Source organism: Lolium rigidum, chromosome 6 (genome assembly GCF_022539505.1).
Source record: "Lolium rigidum isolate FL_2022 chromosome 6, APGP_CSIRO_Lrig_0.1, whole genome shotgun sequence".
Classification (NCBI taxonomy): domain Eukaryota; kingdom Viridiplantae; phylum Streptophyta; class Magnoliopsida; order Poales; family Poaceae; genus Lolium; species Lolium rigidum.
This window is the reverse complement of record NC_061513.1, coordinates 69,035,963-69,058,908: the sequence shown is the minus strand read 5'-3', so window position 1 is coordinate 69,058,908 and position 22,946 is coordinate 69,035,963. Positions and strand designations below refer to the sequence as shown.

General features: G+C 43.6%; 3 protein-coding genes across 3 annotated transcripts; all 3 read left to right on the top strand.

Moving 5' to 3' along the window:
• Positions 1-7,655: 7,655 nt before the first annotated feature.
• LOC124659647 (histone H3.2) lies at positions 7,656-8,089 on the top strand. The gene has a single exon (XM_047197481.1). It carries the CDS (start codon positions 7,656-7,658, stop codon positions 8,064-8,066), a length of 411 nt encoding a protein of 136 aa, XP_047053437.1. The 3' UTR covers positions 8,067-8,089.
• Positions 8,090-8,851: 762 nt separating this feature from the next.
• On the top strand, positions 8,852-13,062 carry LOC124666935 (VAMP-like protein YKT61). Its single transcript, XM_047204267.1, has 6 exons — positions 8,852-9,089; positions 9,493-9,590; positions 10,586-10,690; positions 11,424-11,489; positions 11,701-11,787; positions 12,970-13,062. The coding sequence occupies exons 1-6, from the start codon at positions 8,867-8,869 to the stop codon at positions 13,018-13,020; spliced, it is 630 nt and encodes a 209-aa protein (XP_047060223.1). The 5' UTR covers positions 8,852-8,866; the 3' UTR covers positions 13,021-13,062.
• Positions 13,063-14,308: 1,246 nt separating this feature from the next.
• Positions 14,309-17,088, top strand: LOC124659446 (fructose-1,6-bisphosphatase, cytosolic-like). Its single transcript, XM_047197317.1, has 11 exons — positions 14,309-14,623; positions 14,734-14,808; positions 14,897-14,958; positions 15,085-15,151; positions 15,314-15,427; positions 15,530-15,616; positions 16,033-16,103; positions 16,177-16,242; positions 16,387-16,473; positions 16,560-16,635; positions 16,743-17,088. The coding sequence occupies exons 1-11, from the start codon at positions 14,417-14,419 to the stop codon at positions 16,860-16,862; spliced, it is 1,032 nt and encodes a 343-aa protein (XP_047053273.1). The 5' UTR covers positions 14,309-14,416; the 3' UTR covers positions 16,863-17,088.
• Positions 17,089-22,946: the final 5,858 nt, after the last annotated feature.

Genomic DNA, 22,946 nt, shown 5'->3' with positions numbered 1-22,946 from the left:
GGATCAAGATGAAGAAGCTAGAAGGTGGAGGCATACCACAAGATGCAGGTTTATCAGATTTCCTGAAGAACAAGCTACAGAAGATACCAAGGTAGAATTCCTAGGCAAACCATATATTTAGAGGATCATATCATCATCTCTTGAGTAGGACCTTAGGATATTCCAAGACATTGAGAAGTAAGAGAAGTTATAATACTAACCATAGCCATGTTCATACAAGAAAATTAGAGAAGTACTAATCCTAGTTGTTCAAGTCAATATTTGATCTTGGAGGTGAGAACCCTATTCCAATAGCAATACCTTAGGAAACCAATCCATAATCATCAAAACTTGGTATTAATTATAAACCCTAAGAATCTAGGATGAGTGTGATGAGAGGAATATTAAAGAAGGATTAGTGAGTAATGAGTGGATCTTGTCTAATGCATGATTATACCTTGTAGATATAGATGATAATTTAAAACCATATGATTAATAGATCTCATCTATCACATAAAATAATAAGTATATCACTAGTAGTTAACCCCAAACCAATCCTCATGCCTTGTATGAAGGAGTAATGGCATTAAAGCTAAAACTTGTTTATCCAAACACTAGAGACAACCCTAGCATTGCTTTGATGCATGAATCCTAACAAGGTGAGGAGGAGTAACCCTAGCTAGCCAATAAAACATAATCAAAGCTTATGCTCATATCCTAATTCTAGTTGTGTATCACTTGGGTGATCACTACTAAAACCCTAGACCACATTTGAATTTCAATCCAAGTACCACTTGGGATTATAAGTAGAACCCTGCCTTGCCTCATGCCTATTTATATTGCAATTTAATGAAGAGTATGCAAAACCCTAAACCTTTCACATAGGATCCACTTCACATAAAATGATAAGCCCTAACTTGTGCATCATGGATCACAAGTATAAACCAATCCATCTATACTTAGGACTAAATGCCATTGGTGAGTAGAGTGAAATCAATATTCAATTCTACTTTTCTTTCCAAATATCTTGCTTAGTGAAACCAAATGAAATAGTACTTTATAAAATAGCATCACCTCATCAAAAGAGTTAATCATGATGAGTTTAGGATTCATTTTAAATAATTCAAACAAGAGTTTTCTAAGCAAGATTAGTGAATATAGAGTTGATCCAACCACTTTGCTTAAAACCCTTAGAAACAATTCTCCACATAAAATCACGAGCCAATCCCATTCTCAATATTATCTATTTTAAAACTTTAGCCATAATTAAAACATATAGGAACCATCAATATTGTTAAGTAATAACAAAACCTAATAATATGATTACCATGCGCTGGTTATAAGTTTCAAATCAATTAAATAGATCTGGTTCCTAAGTTGAAAGGAAATTAAAATAAATACCAAAACAATTTTTTATTTTATTCAAGTCTCACAAGATCACAATTAAATCCTAACCAAACTATTTGTTTAAAATAACAAAACCATGCAGTAAGCATGATTATCAAAATAACTTGATTATCAAATATTTTAGAACCTGCAAAACAAAACAGAATTCAAATTTGAATTCAATCAACAAAATAGAAAACAGAAAATATAAAACAAAATTTGAAAACTGAAAAGAGAGGGAAACTTACTAGACCTGGCCGCAGCAGCCCACCACAGCAGCCCAAGAGTCAGCCGAGGAGCAGTCCAGCCCACGTCCAAATACCTTTTCGCGTGCATCAAGAATCGTGCAAGGATAATAAACTTCGTCGTCGCCGTCTCCGAGCTCGACAGCGCGGCGGAGCCAGTAGGCCACGATCTCGTCGTCGATAAGCATGCCCCGGACGTCGCCAGGCACTCAGAACCACGCCCAACCTCTCTCGCGTCCGAGCCTATCCGCGGACTTATTTTAACTTTATTAATTTGCCTTTTCATTTATTTAAACACAATTTCAATTCAATAAATTAGTGAAGTTTCAAAATTAAATAATAGCTATTTAATAATCAAATAAAATGATAAGATTAATTTTCTTGACCATAATTCCATCCACTTAAATATTAGTGATAATTCATAAACCCTAATTTGCAAATTGCTATTTTCTATTTTCATTAAATAGTAATAAAGCAAGAAAATGCTAAAGATTAATATTATTTTGGGTAATTCAAAACTTGTTTGCTTAAACATCTTTAGTTAATAAGTTAATTATTTTAAAAACTTAATAACAATTATTAAGCCCTGATTTCTAAATTAAACCTAAATAGGAGTTACCCTAATTATTAATTCTTGTGAAAATTAATAAAATGCTAATACCATTATTACTTTTGCTTCAAAGTAATTAGAAACCACAACTATATTGCTAATTAACATTTTAGGAATTGTATCATAATTTAGAAACCCTAGTTTTAATATAAGACCTTGATCTCATTATTTCATGTGATCACCCTAAATTAGTTGCAATCCTAAAACCCTAGGGGTTTAGCCCATATAATCATATAAGCTTCACATATACCTATAGAACCCTAGTAAGAAACAAATAAATGCATGCTCATGATCTACTAAAATAAAACTAGGTACAATTCACATAAAATCATCATTTCATGTCTTTGGATTTGAATAAACCTAATATAACCAACTAGTGTCACCTAGGTATAAACCCTATCTTGTTACCACATGATAGCACCATGGATCACCACTCTTATATACCATTCCATTGAAATCAACCTTAACCATCATAACTTAGAAGAACCATTGTGATTCACCATTATACCAACCTTGTGTAGCAATTCACAACACATGCTCCTATCCAACTAAACCCTACTTAGGAAGTAATAAGTCATCTAGATTAGAAACCCATTAGTGATTACTTAGTAAAGCAAATGTGAAGTTATAGTAAACCCTAACTCATAACATTACCTTGAACCATCCTTTGATATGATGCTTATGAGAAACCATAGTAATAAACCTACCAATACTTGCTACATATAAACCCATTCTACTTAAGAACCAACTAGTACCTATTAGAGAACTAATTGAATCCAATAGTAAACCCTAGAATTCCATAGCTCCTATTTATAGTAGTTTTTGTTCTAATTTAACTTGTTCTCCAAAAGTTATTCTTTTGAAATATAACATATGTAATCATCAACCATGCATCATAGGACTTAAAATTGACAACTGTTCTTTACATATTATACAACCACTATTCTTTGTGTGTATGCTTGTTATAATGCATTATATCACTTGCTTATGCCATTCATATCACTCAACCCTAATAAGAATCTTGTTTGAGAACCATTCTAAAAGTGCAACACACCTTAAAGAAACCTTTACAACTCATCCACCCTAAATCATCGAGGTTAGGTTACGCTCGGGACGATTGCATCTCATACTATGCATTATAGCATCTTTGCCAGTTCTTTAAACATTGTCCTTACCGGACGATGATGGTATTTCAGCATTTGGAGTTATCACGCATCGAAGCTTTTGCCTGCATAATCTTGCAGTCAAGAAAGACAAGTTCATCACTTGCTCATGTCATTTGATTATTTTTATCAAGCTATATGCAAAGTACTATACTTATCACTCTTGCATTGAAAAGCAAAGTATTATTTTACAATTATGAATATGACTATGTGGTGGGCAATGGAACCATGGTATGTGTTGGTATGGTGGAGGTTCCATTGCAAGGGTACTACTCATCTAGGACTAAGTACCAATGTCGTCTAGTGATTCTAGCACCGTACAAAACGCGTTGACCATAAGATCTATAATGGCTCTGGGAAGCCAGCTGTATCTTTTCCCTCTTGCATATCAACGGACCTGGTGGAGCCTGGCTGGGTGTTGGGATAACACTGCAGTAGGTTGGGAAATCCTTTAAAATCCCAATCTGTGTGGATGAGAGGCTCTATCGTCTATGATAGATTGTCCGACGTACATTGGGGGTAAAGCTATATGTTCGGGAGATGTCTACCGGGGATGTACGGGTGGACAAAAAGGGTGGGTATGAAGGGTCGCGGAGAAGGCAGTGTAGGCTTGGATCTTATTTCCTGGCCTCACACCAAGGAAGTGTGGACGATGACGAATTCTTCCGGTTGGCAAAAAGGATGAGGTCTCTTATGGGAAAAGTAACGCACCTCTGCAGAGTGTACCAAATTGTGGCTGTCACTCCTTATTCCGAGAAGGGAACTGCGAATGCGTCAGGAAAGGAACTCCACGACGTTCTGTTCAACCTGTGAATACTGACGATCATAGTTTTCCGAATAAAATAAACCTTTTGAAGAAATGTTTATGAAAACTTGCATTTGCCTATGACTTTCTGGTCTATGGCTGTAGCTAGTGCATGATACACCTATTTCCTAATATGAACTTGCTGAGTACGCTCGTACTCATTCCCTCCCATTTGAACCCCCTTCTTAGATCAAAGCACCAAAGGAGAAACTACCGTGGAACTCGAAGACAAAGGAGTCAACTACAACAAGATGAAGAATCCAAGCAAAGGAGTCAATGAAGTCAACTTCTGTAGCAACTAGAGTGGAAACTTAGACTAGTAATAGAAGGGAACCTTTCCCTAATCCTAGCACCTAAGTATCTAGATTTCTATAGAAAGCCAAGTAGCTCTTAAATTTGAGTTAGCAATAAGTTAGACAACGAGTCGTTCTTCTGGAGCTTTATTTGAAGTTTTACCTCACTGTAAAGTAGGAGGCTGTGTTGATCTTATGTAAACAGTTCGTGTATCCTTCTATAGACATGCCTTGGACTCGCATATGTTTCTGTTGTACCACTCCGAGGGATGTAATATGAGTGGAACGGTGTTTCACTTGTGTTATGTCAACGACGTGCGTACTACAATATGAAGTGGTATGCTGTGTCACCACACACTCTCTCCTCCATTATTGCTGAGCTCAAACCTTGAGGATTTCCTTCCCTAGCCAACCAATCAAGCCCATATTTTGAGGAGTGAAGGAGGAAATCTCGATCTACACATCCACCAATAAAGAATTCGCCAATCCCACCTAATCCTTTATGGACATTGTAACCCTAGGATTCCTTTTGTGGGATCCCTTGAGATGAGCCCGTGTGAAGGCTAGCTTGGTGTTGTACTAGCCCTCCACGGTGTTGGGAGCCACCGGTTGTTGTGGAGCTCACCCCCAACCTTGTGTGAAGGAATCTCCGCCTCGATCAGCCTTGATAGTGGAGAAGTGAATACTCCTTTGTGGGGTGTTCACGAGGAATTCCTTTGTGGCTATTGTCATCTTCGTGGTACACACCTCCTCAACATATACATACGTTCATTGGTGGAGGGAACTACGGTAAACACATCATGCGTCGTCTTCGCTACCGTCCACCCGGTTGTTTCGATTCCCTTACATTTGCTCGTTACTTGATCTTATCGCTTGTGTGCATTGCATCATAGTAGGAACACCTTACTCTTGAAAAGCACTCACCTTTACATTCCGCTACGCCTAAAATTGGAAAAACCCCAAAACTTTGCATAGCTCCTATTCACCCCCTTCTAGTCGCACATAATACCCATTCAACCATGCTTTTCACCATGAAGATAAGACCATCAAGATCCATCATGCGAGGCCTAGCATCGCCCTAGACCGCGCTTTGCTAGAATTATCCATGTCATCGTCGATGTGATGAAAAATACCGATGGAAAGTGTGGTACCCTTAATCTTTTGCTGGAAGTTGAACTTTGACATAAGCATTGTAACCGACCCGAAGTTGAACTCTGAGATCTAGCCTATTATATAAGCGCTAGGAAGAGCCACTGAGAGGGGATCCAGATTCACAACCCGCAACACCCCATAACCCTAGTTTGATAATACAATCTCAACGACTTTCACCCTTAATCACACTTTTCCTTCTAATCTTCTCCTTAAGATACAACAACTGAACTTCTCCCCAACCCTTCTCTCCGCTTGCTACAGTAGTCAGGAGCTTTTCCACGAGATCTGGGCCGATCCCGAGCCCCTCCGGTGGCGATGCCGGCCGGAGGTGGCGGAGGTGAGGTACCAGAGGTAGTTCTCTAGGTTAGGAGTAGTTTCCCGGCGGTTTGCCGGTTAGGTTTAGGAGTAGGAGCTCTGGCTCGTGGCCAGATCCAGAGCGGGCCAAGTTTGGCGGTGTCTCTCTCTGCTCCGGCGGCCGGAGTTTAGGGACCCCCTCCTCGGCCGATCTCAGCAATAAGGCCTGTGTCTTCTCCTTCGAGCTCCTCTTGACGCCTCTTCCTCCGCTCCTGGCCGGCCTTGGTGGCGAGGGGGAGTGGTCGGAGATGGCGTCAACGACTTGATTTGGAGGTGGCAGGAGCCAAGTGTCTCTCTGGTGCTCTGGCGCGGCACCAGGTGGCCAGTCGCCGGCGACCTCTCTCCAGATCCATGGTGGATCTTATCTGGAGTTCGTCCACGGCTACGCTCCTCGATAAGGCGCCTAGGAGTCGTTAGCGCGCGAGAAGATGGCCCCTTGCCTCCTTGGCCGGCCATGGTGGCGGGGGAGGTGGGCACGGGGGTGAATTGCTTGCTTCCTTTCGGCCCGACCGACCGTGGAGGTGAGGGGGTAGGAGGTGTCAAGCAGATGGACTTCTCTCTTTGCTGATGGTGCAGTACTGGTTGCAACCGGCTCTCTCTCTCGCTTGCTCAAGCCCCCATGGTGGTGGCTTGCTTGCGGGGGTTGCTTGATGGCGGTGGCGACTTCGTCTTGGAGCTCTTCTCCGATGCTTTCTGGCGTTGGACTGTATGGCAGTAGGGCTGCTGCTCCGCCGCTGCTCTGCTCTGGCCAACGGTGTTCCTCTGCGCCTCGTCTCCAAGTGGTGTGTCCCCGGAGATGAAGCGGCAGTCCGTCAGTCGAGCTCGATCTGGAGGAGGAAGACGGAGGACTGGATCGCGTTTCCATTTTTTCTTCAGGGTCCTATTTGCTTAATCTAGGCCCCTATGTAATTTCCTATTTTCTTAGGGTCTCTTTGTACTCCAGTTTCAATAGCAGCTTGTCGGGTTTCCACCCGAAAGAATTTTTTTTTTAAAAAATCACACTTTTCGTTGGCTATCTAATTTAGCTGATCGATCTTCGAATTCGCCATCGCTCTTCTTTCTGAAATCCCAAATTCAGCATTATGGACATTGATAACGTTAGAACTTGTCACACGATTTATGTCGTACAACATGAACATACTCGCAGACCGTGAGCCCACATGGCGACGACTGTCATTTGTAAGACAAAAGAACGGCGTCTTTGATGCCGGAGCTGTGTCGTGGAAGATGGAGTCGTGAGGTAGAACTCCATACACATAGCGTAGTTTGTGTTTTTTTTTGGGAACAAAGTTTGTGTTTTTGTTTTTGTTTTGAGATGAGTTTGTGAATTGATGGTTTTGTTGTTTTCCCAGTACAGCGATCGGCGTGACACCACACTCTCCCAGTATATACCAGCCAATCAGAGACCAGGAATCCCTTCCAACGGATCGCTACCCCCGATCCGCGTGCTCCACCCGAAAACCCAATCTCAACCGTCCACGTGCCAACAATCCAACGCCCCAAACCCATCTTCCCTCCACGAACCCCGCCCCACCCCTGAAAATTTCCCAATCTCCCGCCTGCTCCTCCCCTACTTAACCGCCCCGTCCCTCCCATTCCATCTCATCCAATTCCCTAATCTCCCAAGCACCACCAGTACCTCGCCGGAGCTCCAGTCCCCACCCACCAATGGCCCGCACCAAGCAGACCGCGCGCAAGTCGACCGGCGGCAAGGCGCCGCGGAAGCAGCTGGCGACGAAGGCGGCGCGCAAGTCGGCGCCGGCCACGGGCGGCGTGAAGAAGCCGCACCGCTTCCGCCCGGGCACCGTGGCGCTCCGCGAGATCCGCAAGTACCAGAAGAGCACGGAGCTGCTCATCCGCAAGCTGCCCTTCCAGCGCCTCGTGCGCGAGATCGCGCAGGACTTCAAGACCGACCTCAGGTTCCAGAGCTCCGCCGTGTCGGCCCTGCAGGAGGCCGCCGAGGCCTACCTGGTGGGGCTGTTTGAGGACACCAACCTCTGCGCCATCCACGCCAAGCGCGTCACCATCATGCCCAAGGACATCCAGCTCGCCCGCCGCATCCGGGGCGAGAGGGCTTAGGTTCTGTAGCCGTCTGTGTGCGTGTGTTGGAAGGAGGAGTCATCTCGTGCCGTAGTGTTCATCAGTCGGTGGTGTTGATCGGTTGTGTAATTTATCCAGTCCTATCCTGTCAGATGTAGCCCCTTGTTGCGATGCAATGGCAATGAAAAGTGCAGTTATCCTCATCTGAATCTCGTGTCTGTTTTTTTATGTTTGCTCCCTGTGATGCGTGGGCTGCTCCTTCAGTTTTTCATATATATCTGAATCTCGTTTCTGTGTTTAGTATGCTTAATCTCTGTGATGCGTGCCGCTCGCATTCTCCTTCAGATTTCATCATCCGCTTATGTTTGCTCGCTATGATGCGTGCTGCTCGCCTGCTCCTTCAGTTTTTCGTTATCTGAATCTCTTTTATGTGTTTGTGTTCGCTCTCCTTGACGCGTGCTTCTCGCGTGTTTGTTCAGTTCTGTGGTGTCGCTGTACGATATGATGCTGCAATGGAGATGAAGAGCACGTTTGTTGATTTGTTTGATTCTGATTCTCGTCTGATTTTGCTTTGGAATTTTAATTTATCCCCACCTGCGTGTTTGCCTCCCTCGCGCATCTATTCCGGTTGGACGAACTCCATTAGCTGGAATCTTTTTTAGTGCGCCTAACAAGCCTGGCCCACTGTCATTGACTGGAGGACGTCGTGGGTGTCTGACCGAATCCAGCAAAGTACTAGGAGAAAAGGGGAGAAGCTTCTCGGCTGCGATCTCCGTCCAATTCCGTCCTTCTCCGCGTAGGAACAACGGCAACCGGGGGAGAGTCGTAGATCTTGAGAGATGAAGATCACCGCGATCGTCGTGCTGAAGCCGGCCGCGGGCGCCGGGGCCTCCTCCTCGGGCGGCGGGCCGGGCTCCGAGGCCTTCGTGCTGGCCAACGCCACGGACGTCAGCCACTTCGGCTTCTTCCAGCGCGGCGCCGCCCGCGAGTTCATCGTCTTCGTCGCACGCACCGTCGCGCAGCGCACCCAGCCCGGCCAGCGCCAGTCCGTCCAACACGAAGGTAACCGCCGCACCTCTCAGATCTGCCTCCGCCTAGGTCTACTTCACTTTGTGATCCGATGGTCAGATCCAGGGTTTGGACTGGTTTTACCAGGGGCCAATCTTATCCCACGAGTCCTCTCACGTGGTAGTTTGATTTCTAGGACATGGGCGAGAAGGGTGATTCCGATTTGTATCATGTGTGCCGAAAAGTATCTGACCAGTTAGTTCATCCACGCGATCTTCTCAGTGATTTGAACTAATTCCAAAGTTTAGTTGTAATTTAAACCCCACTAGCTGCCCATTAACATCTTCAGTTTATGTCTATCTCTTTCCCAGACGGGGAGCAAAATCCATGCTGAATATCTGTTTGTTGCTGTGAATATATGATCACCCAAAACACCTTTTCCTAATTTTCTTTTCAGAATACAAGGTTCACTCGCACAACAGGAATGGCCTGTGTGTGGTGGCATTTATGGATGATCACTACCCTGTACGAAGCGCATTTTCTCTTCTGAATAAGGTATGTACCCTGTGTTCTTGTAATCCTGTATTGCATATTTCGTGATTGGCCTACGGCCAGTTCTTCCAACATTATTGGATCGATCCTCTTGTTCTCATTTCTAATAGGCTTTAAAACCTAAGAGTACCTATTGCTTCTAGATACGGATTTTCTCCAAATTATTAACAGAAAAAGGCAGAAGTGTCCATCGAATGCATCCGTGTCACCTATGCTATAACCTCTCCCTAGGCTGCTATTATGTAATAACCCTTGACAATTAAGAAGGTACTGTGTTCATTATTGAACATGATTGCCCGAAAGCCAGTAACTACAACTTTTAACCAATGTTCATCTTCGATGTAAAGTAAAACCTGCACCTTGTTGTGTATTAAAGCAAAGGTTATGGTGTTATCTAGGAAACTTGTTCTTATTTCTAATAGGCTTAAAAAACCTATTGGATCGATCTTGTTCTTAATTCTAATAGGCTTAAAAACTTAAAGTACTTTTGCTTCTAGATACAGACTTTCTCCAAATTATTAACAGAAAAGGTAGAAGTGTCCATGTAATGCATCCGTGTCATGTATGCTACGGCCTCTCCCTAGGCTTGTATATATATAATTACCCTCAACTATTAAAGATGTATTGTGTTTATTATTGAACATGATTCCTCGGTAGTTGCCCGAAAACCAGTAACTACACAACTTAACCAATATTCGGCTTTGATGTTCAGTAAAACCTGCACCTTGTTGTGTGTTGAAGCAATGGAGTTGTGGTGTTGTCTAGGGACCTTTTTTTGAGCATTAGCTAGATTGCAGTCTGACAAACCGTGTACACTACCTTTGCTAACAAAATTATTTATCTCCTAAATTTATATGTACGAGTGATTCAGTCACTACTTTATTATGCCATGCAAATCTTTGATGTATCGTGACAACCGAATAAGTCTGATAGAACAGTTCTTCCGTAGTAGTTTTTTCTGGTGATACTTAATTGTCAATGCGAATTGTTTTATGAAGGTACTTGACGAATACCAGAAGGCTTTTGGGGACTCTTGGAAAGCTGCTACAGCAGATTCTACTCAAGAGTGGCCTTTCCTGGCAGACGCTTTGACAAGATTTCAGGTATAACCATCTATGGCAGACACTGTATGTTTGTGTGTTCATTTCTACGAGGTAACATAATGCTCCATGTTTATTTTTGGGTGTTAATACTTAGTAACTTGTAGATGGTCTTTTTATCCCATCCTCTACTGAAATAGAAAGAGAGAAGGGAGCAACTACAAACGTTGACCAACGGGGGAATGATCCCTCCCTTGGCTATATGTTGTTAGGTAGGATGAGACTCTCCCGGCGGATAGACGCTAGGATGATAACCCGATTTAAAGTTTGCCCCTCCCTGCGAAATTACCGCGAGATGGGGATTCAAACCCGGGTGGGCTGGCTGCGCACTTGCTTGCCTTGCCACTGAGCTAGAACTCAGTTCTCAAGGAGGGAGCAAACTACCATTGTAACAAGTTTTTTATTCCAGAAATCTGCTATGACCATTGCATCTTCTATGCCCCGTTCTTGTTTTATGATGAAAAGCTTTGCCATATACAAGTTGTTTTGTGTGCTCAGGTGGTTCATATTTTCTATGGAATTGGTTGTACGCCTGTTTTTGAAAGAAAAAATTGCTATGTATTTAAGATGCGTGTGTTCTGTGGTGGATTCTTAGGGATTTGTTCTACATGGTGCACATATTTAAGCATGGGTTCTATGTTTTGGACATATAACTTGCAGCGTGCTTCTACTCTACTCGTCATTTTCATTGTTGCTTATTCTCATTTATGATGAAGGCTGGTCTGCCATTTTGCAGGATCCTGCAGAGGCTGACAAGTTAACGAAAATCCAGAGGGACTTGGATGAAACAAAAATCATCCTAGTAAGTGTTTCTGATCTGGTTTTTTCTACATGGTTAAAAATCTACAAATGTACCGACTACTTGCACCATACACAATGATGGAAGACCAGCCTTTTCTTGTGAAGATAGTCTTCATGACCCCATCTTGTATTGGAGATGTTACATCGTTTTTTTCCTGTATGGGAACAACCTATTGCTGATGTGTATTGTTTATGTTTGGATATTTTAACAGCATAAAACTATAGAGAATGTCCTCGAAAGAGGAGAGAAATTGGATAGCTTGGTTGAGAAAAGTTCAGACCTGAGTGCTGCTTCACAGGTAATAATATATACTGCTATTTTCTATTTCCATGTTGAGTGCTTAACTGCTTTTGTAGTTAAAAACATGGTGAACAATTGCTAGTTACTGTTAGTCATCTCCAAGCTGCACTGAGCATTCTGACATATTTCAGCCTGTACATTGTGTTATTACAGGTTCACTTGTGCATATACTACTGTATATTAAATTGTCAAGTTTTTTTAAAAAAGCCTTATTCATTGGAATGGAGTTAGTATTAGTCTTGCAGAATATTACTCAAAATTTATATCAATAATTGCTAGAGAAAAATAGTTATCTGCAGTTAGAAGTCTACTTTACTTCATGGTCTAGACTAGGAGGAGGGTTCAGAAACTAACTTAACAGTAATTTAGAAGATTTTTAACACAAACATGTCTTAAGTGTGTGTCGCTTTGATATTATCACCACGAAAATACATGGATTTGTACCGTTTATTATATGAAATCACAGTTGGGAAGCTATTAAGTTTGTTGGTTAAACAACCAGAAAAGGAAGCTCAAACCATGAGTTGCAGCTGTAGCTTCTGCTTATAACTCGTGCGAGCAAGTGCACCCACACGTCGAGTTGTCAAGAATGTTTGGTTGGCCTTTTTTTAATTCAAATTTCCACATGTTAGAGTAGAAAAGAAAATTTATTGGAGTATTTCGCTCTTTTAGCACTTAGGGATAATATGATACTTCACAAAGGGCCTCTGATATCTCGTGTATGGCCGTGGCCAGTGGGAATACTGTAAAATATATTTGTTTATATCTATCTATTTTATTCGATGCTAATATATTGTTACGGGTTTTATACGATAAGAGAAATCTAGTTTTTACATGTTTTACTGACCTATTTCTGTACTACATTGGCCATAGGTAGTGTGGATGTCCTAGCAACATCTGGCTTTTAATATTGTATAATTTCCTGAATGAGTTCCCAGAATGCATATGGTTAGATGCACTGTATGTATACAATGTGACTGGTGCAACATATGCGTGAAAAGGCCCTTTTCTTCTTAATCGATAACAATCTAGGATTCACCTTTTTTTGTAGTCATAAAACTGCTGTTGCTTTTTAACTTGGTGAAAATCACGATTCTATTGTCCAGATCATTTGTATGCTCCGCCTTGTTTCATTTATCGCCATATTTTCCTGAGAGAAATGTTATTCCGTCCTTTTCAGATGTTCTACAAGCAGGCGAAGAAAACAAACAGTTGTTGTACTATACTGTGAAGTTTGAACTGTGATCCTTTAATCGTTCTTGGAAGGCCCCAGGTCAATGCTTCGACAAAGATCCTGATGCATCTGCGCCTTTTACCTTGGAGTTGCATCTGCTTAATTCTGAGGCACCTTTCACTACCTTTTTTTCAGAAAGAAAATCAATCAATATCGTTGTGCTGTACTGTAAATCTGTTATTCTTTGGTGACCGGTGGAATCTTCTGTTAGCGTCTCATTCGCTTATCGGACTCCATGGCTTGTGCTTGCGAAAAACTCCTAACAAAGGCCAGCGTCCTTGTTATCCCCCCCTGTGCATGGAATTGTTGTTATCTCAATTATGTTGGAGCACAGGTTGCTACTGTTAATTTATGTACCCTATATATATGATTAAGATCGACCGTACTATTTGCCTTCCAAAGTTCCAATGGTTTCATCAAGCCTATATCTATGTTGGTAATACTCTGCCGGGTAATATGCATACTGTGTAAGATGGTCAACACGTTATGTTTTCAGTACTACCTCTAGCATGTGAAGTCAAGTATACTGATTTTGTATGTGCAACTTATAATTTTACCAAGTAGCGGTATGGATGAGCATATGGTTCCCCTTTGACCTGGCAAAGTCACATTTTACGATCTCGAGTTTGTGGTAGTGTCTCTGACAAGTCATTGACTGGACCAAGAAATGCATGCGAATCAAGCAAGGGATGGCAAATGCAAATTGCAAAAGCAGCCATTCCCCGAGCCATGGGTGTGAAGATGCAGAGGTCACTTGAGGCTGAACAAGGATATTCCACGAAGTACTACTCTAGAAAGAGTGATTCCACGTCCGCGTGAATGCCAGGCCATCAAGCAAAGCTCCTCCTCGCCATTCATCAATGCAATAACAGCTTCCAACGGAAGTGCCATTTTGCCCGCTGACGATCGTTGCAAAACCGTCTTGCCGTCATGTCAGGTCTCAGGTTATAGCTAGCAAAACCGTCTCCCTGTCCTGATCACCCTCCTCCGCTCGCGTTGGCGTGTTCCTCCGTCGGGACTGACGGTTACGTGCGAGCGCAGGACAAAACCCCCGCTGCTCTCCTCTCACCTCAGTAGGCGACGGCCACAGACGCACACGGCCATCGCGCTACCAGCCATCGCGGATAGAGAAGATAGGCCTGGGCGCCGGTTCCATTGGAGCCCCACGCCCCTCTCCTCCCAGCCTCACTTCCTCCTCCCGCTACCTACCAAAACCAAGGAGATCACCCACACGTCACCCTACGTTCACAGCCACCCCAGTTCCCGCGCCGTGCCTGCCTTCACCAGCATAGATAGATCGTTCACTTCCACGGTCTGCGCTCCAAGCAAACCAAGCCTCCGAGCTAAGCGAGAGTGTGCAGTGACCAGTGGGGATCACCGCCGACCGGGGAAGATGGATCACGCGGCGGACACGTACCGGACGGACCTCATGACCATCACGCGGTACGTGCTCAACGAGCAGAGCAGGTTCCCGGAGTCGCGCGGCGACCTCACCATCCTCCTCTCCCACATCGTCCTCGGATGCAAGTTCGTCGCCTCCGCCGTCAACAAAGCAGGGCTCGCCAAGCTCACCGGACTCGCCGGCGAGACCAACGTCCAGGCAAGTGCACCCACGCACCCACCCTTCGTCTCCTCTTCCCATGTTTCTTTTCATGATGCTCAAGTGAAGAGAAGATGACGGTGATGATGACTTGGTGTGGGTTTCCTCAGGGTGAGGAGCAGAAGAAGCTGGACATCCTGTCCAACGAGGTGTTCGTCAATGCCCTCGTCAGCAGCGGTCGCACCGTACGAACTCTTCTCTCGTCCCATTTTCTTTCGTTTGATTTCGTTCAGTTTCGTTACACTCTGCTCTGCGAACGGCATACATATGCAGTGTGTTCTTGTGTCCGAGGAGGACGAGCTGGCCACCTTCGTCGACCCTAAGCTCCGTGGAAAGTATGTAACCTCCGCTCCTCTGCACTCTCTGCTCTCTCTCACACAGAGCCTCAATATATGCACGATTTACCGACCAGTTTATTTTGTTCCCGATGAATGATTTCTCGGCTCTTCATTTTGCATCAGGTACTGTGTTTGCTTCGATCCCCTGGATGGCTCCTCCAACATCGACTGCGGCGTCTCCATCGGAACGGTATGTGCGCGCGCAGCATATTCATCAAAGCCTAAAAGTTGTAGGGAACATGCTCTGCTTTTTCAAAAGTCTCAGGAAATATGCTCATGACAAGTAGAAACATGTTGCATGGTTTATTCCTTTTTTTTTTTGTACCTACATGGTTTCTCTATTGCTCTGCAGATCTTTGGGATTTACATGATCAAGAACTTTGACACCGTGACCCTTGAGGAGGTGCTGTTGCCTGGGAAGGACATGATTGCTGCTGGATACTGCATGTATGGGAGTTCATGCACGGTAATTAATCAACTCTCCTAAGCTCATGCTGCGCAAGATGATTATTCTTCTGTGACTGTAAGTGCACTATCTGATTTGGCCTGTGGAAGTAATTTTCTTCAGCTTGTTCTGAGCACTGGGAGTGGTGTCAACGGCTTCACGCTTGACCCTTCTCTTGGAGAGTTCATCATGACGCATCCAGAAATCAAGGTATGCTGACACTGTTGTGAAGTGTATATGTGGATTGCCTAGCCCTTTCCATCAGTTCGGACTTTTGGTTCAAGTGGCTAGTGCATGAAGCTTAACATTGTATCAGAGCCCCAGGTCTCGAGTTCAAATCCTGGTTTTCGCAATTAAGCCTAAAAATTGCTGTTGCCCCCCTCTTTAGTCACCGTTGTTTCGGTGTGCTCTTCTTCTTTTCACGTGTTGACTTTCTCTTCTCCCGTCACACGCGAGTGGGGGTGTTGTGAAGTGTATATGTGGATTGCCTAGCCCTTTCCATCAGTTCGGACTTTTGGTTCAAGTGGCTAGTGCATGAAGCTTAACAGACACAACTAATGGAATTTATTTATTTTTCTGAAATTCCAAGAACTCATATTTTGTACTTTGTGCTTCATCCCCTGCAGATACCTCCTAAAGGAAAGATCTACTCTGTGAATGAAGGAAATGCCAAGAACTGGGACACTCCTACTGCAAAGTATGCGATGTTTATGTCTTCAGAATATTTGTTGCTTCCTTAAGAGCTTCGGCTAAAACTGTTTACATGACAGGTATGTTGAGAAGTGCAAGTATCCCACGGATGGTTCATCACCTAAATCCTTGAGATACATTGGCAGGTGAGTGAATCTTCAGTTTGCTTACCTGACGAAACAACTTACCTCTTACAATTGAGCTTCTCCCTACCAATGAAATATACAACATCCCTTGTATAATTGTTGTAAAACATGTAATAAATACTCCATTCCTCATTGTTTGTACAGCATGGTTGCTGATGTCCACCGCACGTTGCTATACGGTGGTATATTCTTGTACCCTGCCGACAAGAAGAGCCCAAATGGCAAGCTCCGGTATGCCAATACCTAGACTCATAGCTCAAATAACACCTTCAGTTGCATACAAGAATTCTGAAGTTGCCTGAATTTTGCATTTACAGTGTGATGTATGAAGTGTTCCCCATGTCGTTCCTGATGGAGCAAGCTGGAGGCCAGTCTTTCACAGGCAAAGGACGGGTATATATGCATTGCAACACGCAGAACATCTCTGTTTTTCTTCTGTTGGCCAGAGTTTCATGTCCAGTAACATTGGTTTCACACTTGTTGCTGGATTTACAATGCAGTCACTTGATCTGATCCCTACCAATATCCACGAGAGATCCCCGATATTCCTCGGCAGCTACGACGACGTGGAGGAGATCAAGGCGCTGTATGCGGAAGAAGCCAAGGCAGGAGCGGCATGACCGATGATCGTCGTATGCAAGCAAATCGTCGACGACTGCTCCGACCGGCCTTACCGTGATGTGATTCATATATCAGGCATTTCTTTTCTTGGTCTTCATTACCCTGTGACATTCAGTGTAATATAGTGGTGGAGGCCTTGGGCAGTTTCATTCATGTGAAGCTAAGGCTTCTGCTTCTTGCAACAGTTCACTGATGACACGTAATATACATCCATACGTAAACACATTTAGCTGAAGCCTCTTTATCGAAAAATTTAGCCGAAGCCTGAAGATGGCTAGTGCAGCAAGCTCTGCAGAATTTGATTTTTTCGATAAAGGGAATATATTAATATCAAGAGATACCAATTATACCCAGCCTCTGCAACAACACACCACCCTAATGGCACTACGGATGCACACATCCAAAAAACCGAAAAGAAAACTAAGAAACAAAAGTCCCGCTACAGTATCTCGGGCGTAACAACAGCAATACATCCACCGCCATGACAACACCTGAATTACACTCTCCAAAAAACGACGCCTCCAAAAAGGGAACAATGCTCAAACACCGTCGTCGCCCGATCAAAGATCTTAGGTTTTCACCCTGAAGATAGTCCCCGCTCTCAAAACAATGCCTCCACCAAGGTCATTGCCAGGCACAACCCAGTTAAGGCGCGACCTGGGTTTTCACCTCGAAAGGTAGGACTCGCACTTCACCTATGTTGTCGCCCCCACTTTCATACCGCTGCTGTGAAGCCCGAACACCAAGCAAGCCCCTCAATAGCGCGGAGACTTGAACCTCCCTTAGCTAGTCCTCCCCTCTGGTCTTCATGAAATTCTCTTCTTCCGACTTTCATCATGGATCCATAGTCACTTGATGTCAACACAGAAAAAGAGCTTCGCGCCGCTTCCTCCAGAACCAAACGGTCGGAATAAACGCATGGGTGCGCACGACCGAATACCTCTGATCCAACAAACTTCAGGCAAAACACTGTTAAATTCGCCGACGGAGCCTTCCGGAACTCAACCCACCGGCCAGATCACGAGTCCAGGCCTCCGGTAGGTCCTCCTCTTCACGCAAGAGAGGCCCTAAGACCGCCGCCTTTATTCAGGTCGGACCCCCACATCGGCGACCATCCCGGGCTGGCCAATCCAACCCTCCATTGGCGGTACCATCGCCGGCTTCCATGCTCCTCCATCTCACCGCCGGATCGCGGTGATAGATCAAAGATCCACCACCACCAACCGCAGGCCGACCCTCTCCGGCGAAGAAGAGGCCACCTCCTCCGTCGACCCCAAGGCTGCTGCCCCGGGTGCCCTCGTGTCGCGGAAGAAGCCCGAGATCGCCTCCACGCACCGACGAGAGGCGGGGGTGGATGACATGGCGCAGACCGAGGACCTGGCCGCCGCCCACCACCAGCCCCGGCCGGAGTGCTGCGGAGAGCCGACGGGAGGAGGAGACCGCAGCGCCTCCCATCCCAACCGCGCCGGCCGGTCCGCCAGGGGACAACCGACGGGAGGAGGACCGCCACCGTCGTTGCCCATCCCAACCGTGCGCCTGCTCCGCCATGCATCGAGGAGGTGGGATCCGGCCGCCGTTCCCCACGTAGCGACGAGGAAGGGCCCCTGCCGCCGCCAACCCCGAGGGACTTTGCCCCGGCGGCGCTACCGGCGGCGGCGGCGGAGGGTGGGGTGCGGGAGAGGTTAGGGTTGGGGTGGGGTGCGGGAGAGGTTAGGGAGTCTCTGCAGAATGTATCTCACCCTTGATTGCACATACACAGTGCACCATTTTAATTCCAAGTGATCCACAAGGGATCAATTTTCATTACCCATTAAGATAACGAAAACACGGGCGAAGGCCACCAACATCCAGGGGAGGTTCCAAGCTCAAAAGTAAAAAAGAAGCGCCGTCTACTGCTAGCCTTCTCAGGGATTGCAATGATAAAAAGACAACCATATTCTACAGCTGATCACACGAAAGCTAACACGAGTCATCTTGTCATCCTCATCAGGAGTTCTCATCCACCTCCACCCTGTCATCCTCATCATTTGTATCCGCTGTAGTTCAAGAGGATTTTTGATCAGTTTCTTCTCAAAGCAAGCTTTGTTCCTTATTTTCCAGATTGCCCAGCAGATAGCTGGTAGCCCTGCAATTTGTGTGTTTCTGCTAGCTGCAACAAACTGGGGAAACCACCAAAAAAGTTGGGTGAAATTGCTAGGTCTGTTTGGCGCCCCAATGGCTGTACCCACCATACTCCAGACATATTTTGCAGCTGCACACTTAAAGAAAAGATGAATGATGGGTTTATTTTCAGCGCAACTAGGGTTGCCTACCCGGTTACGCTACAAAAGATTGCTACATAGCAATGGCATTGTGCCATATGAGGCACACCATATCTTAATTTTGAGAGGAATCTTACATTTCTAGAGATGTCGAAAGGATATGTCAACGCCATTGCTACACAGGTGTTTATAAGTTGATTTAACAGAGAAGATCCTAGTTTTGTTCCATTTCCAAAAAGGCCTTTCTTCCGCATCAGTCAAATTGATCTGACGCATCGGACCAAGCAACCCATTCGTTTGCTCTATCAAACCAATTGACATCCACCTCCTGAAGGTGAATCTCCACCCTAAATCAGCGGCTCCAACAACGTTATCATTTGTTCATTACATATGTTATAGGTATCTGGGAAAGTATCTTTCAGAGAGGTTGTGACACACGAAGCATCTCTCGAGAAACTTGTCATCTCACCATTGCCCACCTGCATCCTTCTCCCACGAAGATAAATATTTTTCATCAGTAACATATCAAACCACGAGGGGAGTCTCCATGCCTGTGTTTGGTGTAATACACTCCATCATTTCTCATATATTTTTCCTCATAAAATACTGCTAGGGACCAGTATCGTTCTCAATTTTCCACCACCATTTGCACATCAGGCTAATATTGAATCTGAAAAGATCTTTCAACCCTAAGCCTCCTTTTTTCTTTGGTTTGCAGATCCATCTCCAGTTGGCAAAATGATACTTTCTCTTGTCAGCACTCCCAAGTCCCAACCCAGAAAAAAGATCTAATGGATTTATCTATCTCTTCAATAGTTGTTTTGTGTAGTAATCTCATGGACATCTGGTAGACACTAATGCAGGATAAACATGCATCAATTTTGATCAATCTCCCTCCAATAGGCATATTATTTCCTATCCAGCCACTCATCTCGATCTTTCTAGTTTTTTCACCAAGGAAGCTCATTTCAGCCACAGTGATCCTTCTATCACAAACATGGGTGCCTAAGTACTTGATAGGCCAGGCTCCCTCTTAACAGTTAAAATTTTCAGAGTAATAGTGGCTTTTGCTAATATCTCCCATAATCATCATGATCTCACTCTTTTCAAAGTTGATTTTCAAGCTTGGTATGGATTCAAAAATATACAAAAGGAGTTTGAGATTCAATGCATGTTCCAAATCATCTTGGTATCAACATAATTGTATCATCAACATACTGAAGCATTGCCACCCCTTTTTGAACAAAATTATATGCCAACCCAGTAATGAGACCATTTTGCTGAGCAGAGGCAACCATCTTGGCAAGAATGTTTGCTGCTAAGTTAAAAAGGAAAGGTGCAAATGGATCTCCTTGCCTCACACCTTTGAAGCTACCAAAGTATGGGCCCACTTTATCATTGACTTTCACACTTAGGGTCCTTTTTGTGACAACTTTTTTGATCAAGACTAACCAATTTTCACTGAATCCTTTCTATCTGCAACAGTCAAACAAGAATTTCCAGTTGACTTTATCATAAGATTTTTCAAAATCAATTTTGAGGACTACTCCTTGTTGCTTCCTAAACCTGGCCTCTCTCCGAACCTCTTGCAAAAACATAACCCCATCAGTAATGTATCTGCCTTTAATAAAAACAGTCTGACAAGGGTGGATAATTTTATCTATCATAGGAATGGCTCTGATAGTCAAGGTTTTTGTGAAGATTTTGAACAACACTTGCAGGAGTCAAATAGGTCTGAATTTCTGAATTATATCAGCTTCATCACTCTTTAGGATCAAGTTGATAATGCCATAGTTTATCCTTTCTAAATCAATCTCGTGATCATGGAAATAATTAAAGGCATCAACCATATCCTCATTGATAATTTGCCAACAAACTTGATAAAATTATATAGGTATGCAATCAGGATCAACAACTTTATTTTGTTCAATCTGATCAATTGCGTTTTTTTATTTCCTCTTCATTAAAACTTCTATCCATCACCTCCCTCTCCAGATCATTCAATTTTTTATCAGTTGACCAAATTCCAGCATCCAATCTCACACCTGTGTCACTAACATGACCATACATATTCTTGTAAAAGTCAGTAGCATGTTTCAACAAAGAAGCATCTCCCTAGATAACCCCATCTTCATTTTTAAGAGAGAAAATAGTTCTATTTCTCTTACAACCATTGTAGATTCTATGAAAGAAAGATGTATTCCTGTCCCCCTGAAGGAACCACCTTTCCTTGACCTTTGTTGCCAGAAGCTTTCTTCATTGTCCAAGATTTGCAGCAGCTCTCTCTGAATTTGTGTCCTTCTTGTGATTTGAACATGTGACAACTTGGCATCCTCTTCAATATTTTCAAGCTCCCCTAGTTCACTAGTAATTTTTCCCCTCTGAATATCTCCGTCTCTTAAATTGACTCCCCATCCTTTCAAGTGATTCTTCACATTCTTCATTTTCTTTTGAATTTTGTCCAAACTGTTTACAATTTTTACAGGATGTCACCAAACTTTTGTTACTTTGGTGAGGAATTCTTCTTCTTTCAACCATATTTTTTCAAATCGAAAATCCTACCTTTTTATCCCTCTGTTCCATAGTGTCAAGCATGAGAGGATTATGATCAGAAAACATCTCTTACCATCTTGTGCACTTTAACAAGGGGAAACACATCTCCCCAAGCGTTATTCATCAGGAATCAGTCTTATTTTTTCAAGGTGGGATTTTGTTGGTTATTTGACCAGGTGCATTGACCCCCATCAAGATAAATATCTCTCAAACCATATATGTTGTTGATGTAGTTGAACAAGTCAGTTCATCTATTCTTTCTCATATCTTTGTTTTTTCAGAGGAAAATCTATGAAGATTGAAGTCACCTTCAATGAGAAGTGGCAGGGCTGGTCACTGTAGACATTACCCAATTCAGCAAGGAAATCCTCTTTATCTTCCAATTGGGCAGCACCATAAACTATAACCAGATTCCACTTCACCTGTAGCTTCAGGTCCATCAAATTACTTTGATGTGAAATCTCCCAAACGGAAGTATCACATATGTAAAAATCTAGATAACCTAAATCCACCTAAAATCCCACCACTTCTTCCCACTGAAGGAATCCAGTTCCAAACAAAATAATTCATGGGATCAATTCATCTGAAAAAGGTGTATAGTCTTTCTTGATAGTTTCTTGCAAACCAATAAAATCCAGTTGCTGATCTCTTAACAAATCGGATAGGAAAACACTCATCCCTTTTTCGCAACACCCCTGCAATTCAAAGAGGCACCAATCATAGGTATCTTGGATTGTATTTTCTTTGTCTAGTTCCAGCCATAATGCCACACAAAGGGTGGTCATTAAGAGCTTTCACTGAGGCAACACTTGATTTGATCTATGTTCCTCAAGAGGAAACACTTAATTTTGCTAGTGTTCCTCTCACACTTCTCTTACCCACAGATTTCATCTTTTTCTTGGTACTTATTGAAAATAACTAAGGTAAAATCCTGCATCTCCTCTTCCTGTTCTTCACCAAAACCCAACAACAAAACCTGTCCAGTATCTGCAAGGAGATCTACTGAAAAATTCCCCTGAATATCATTTATAGTATGCCTGGCTAGTTCTGAATCCTTAAGGTAATTAATTTTTTCAAGAGAGAAATAGTTAGAGTTAACCCCCATTTCCATGGCTGTGGCATGAATATCATTTTTTAACCTGGGGCATGAATATCATCATCATCTAAAACAACAAAGAAATTATGAGTGTTAAGATTCGTACATGATACATCTCTTTCTTCAGTAGTCCTTCTAGCTCTGTCACCAATTCTTGTAGAGGTATGGCTTTG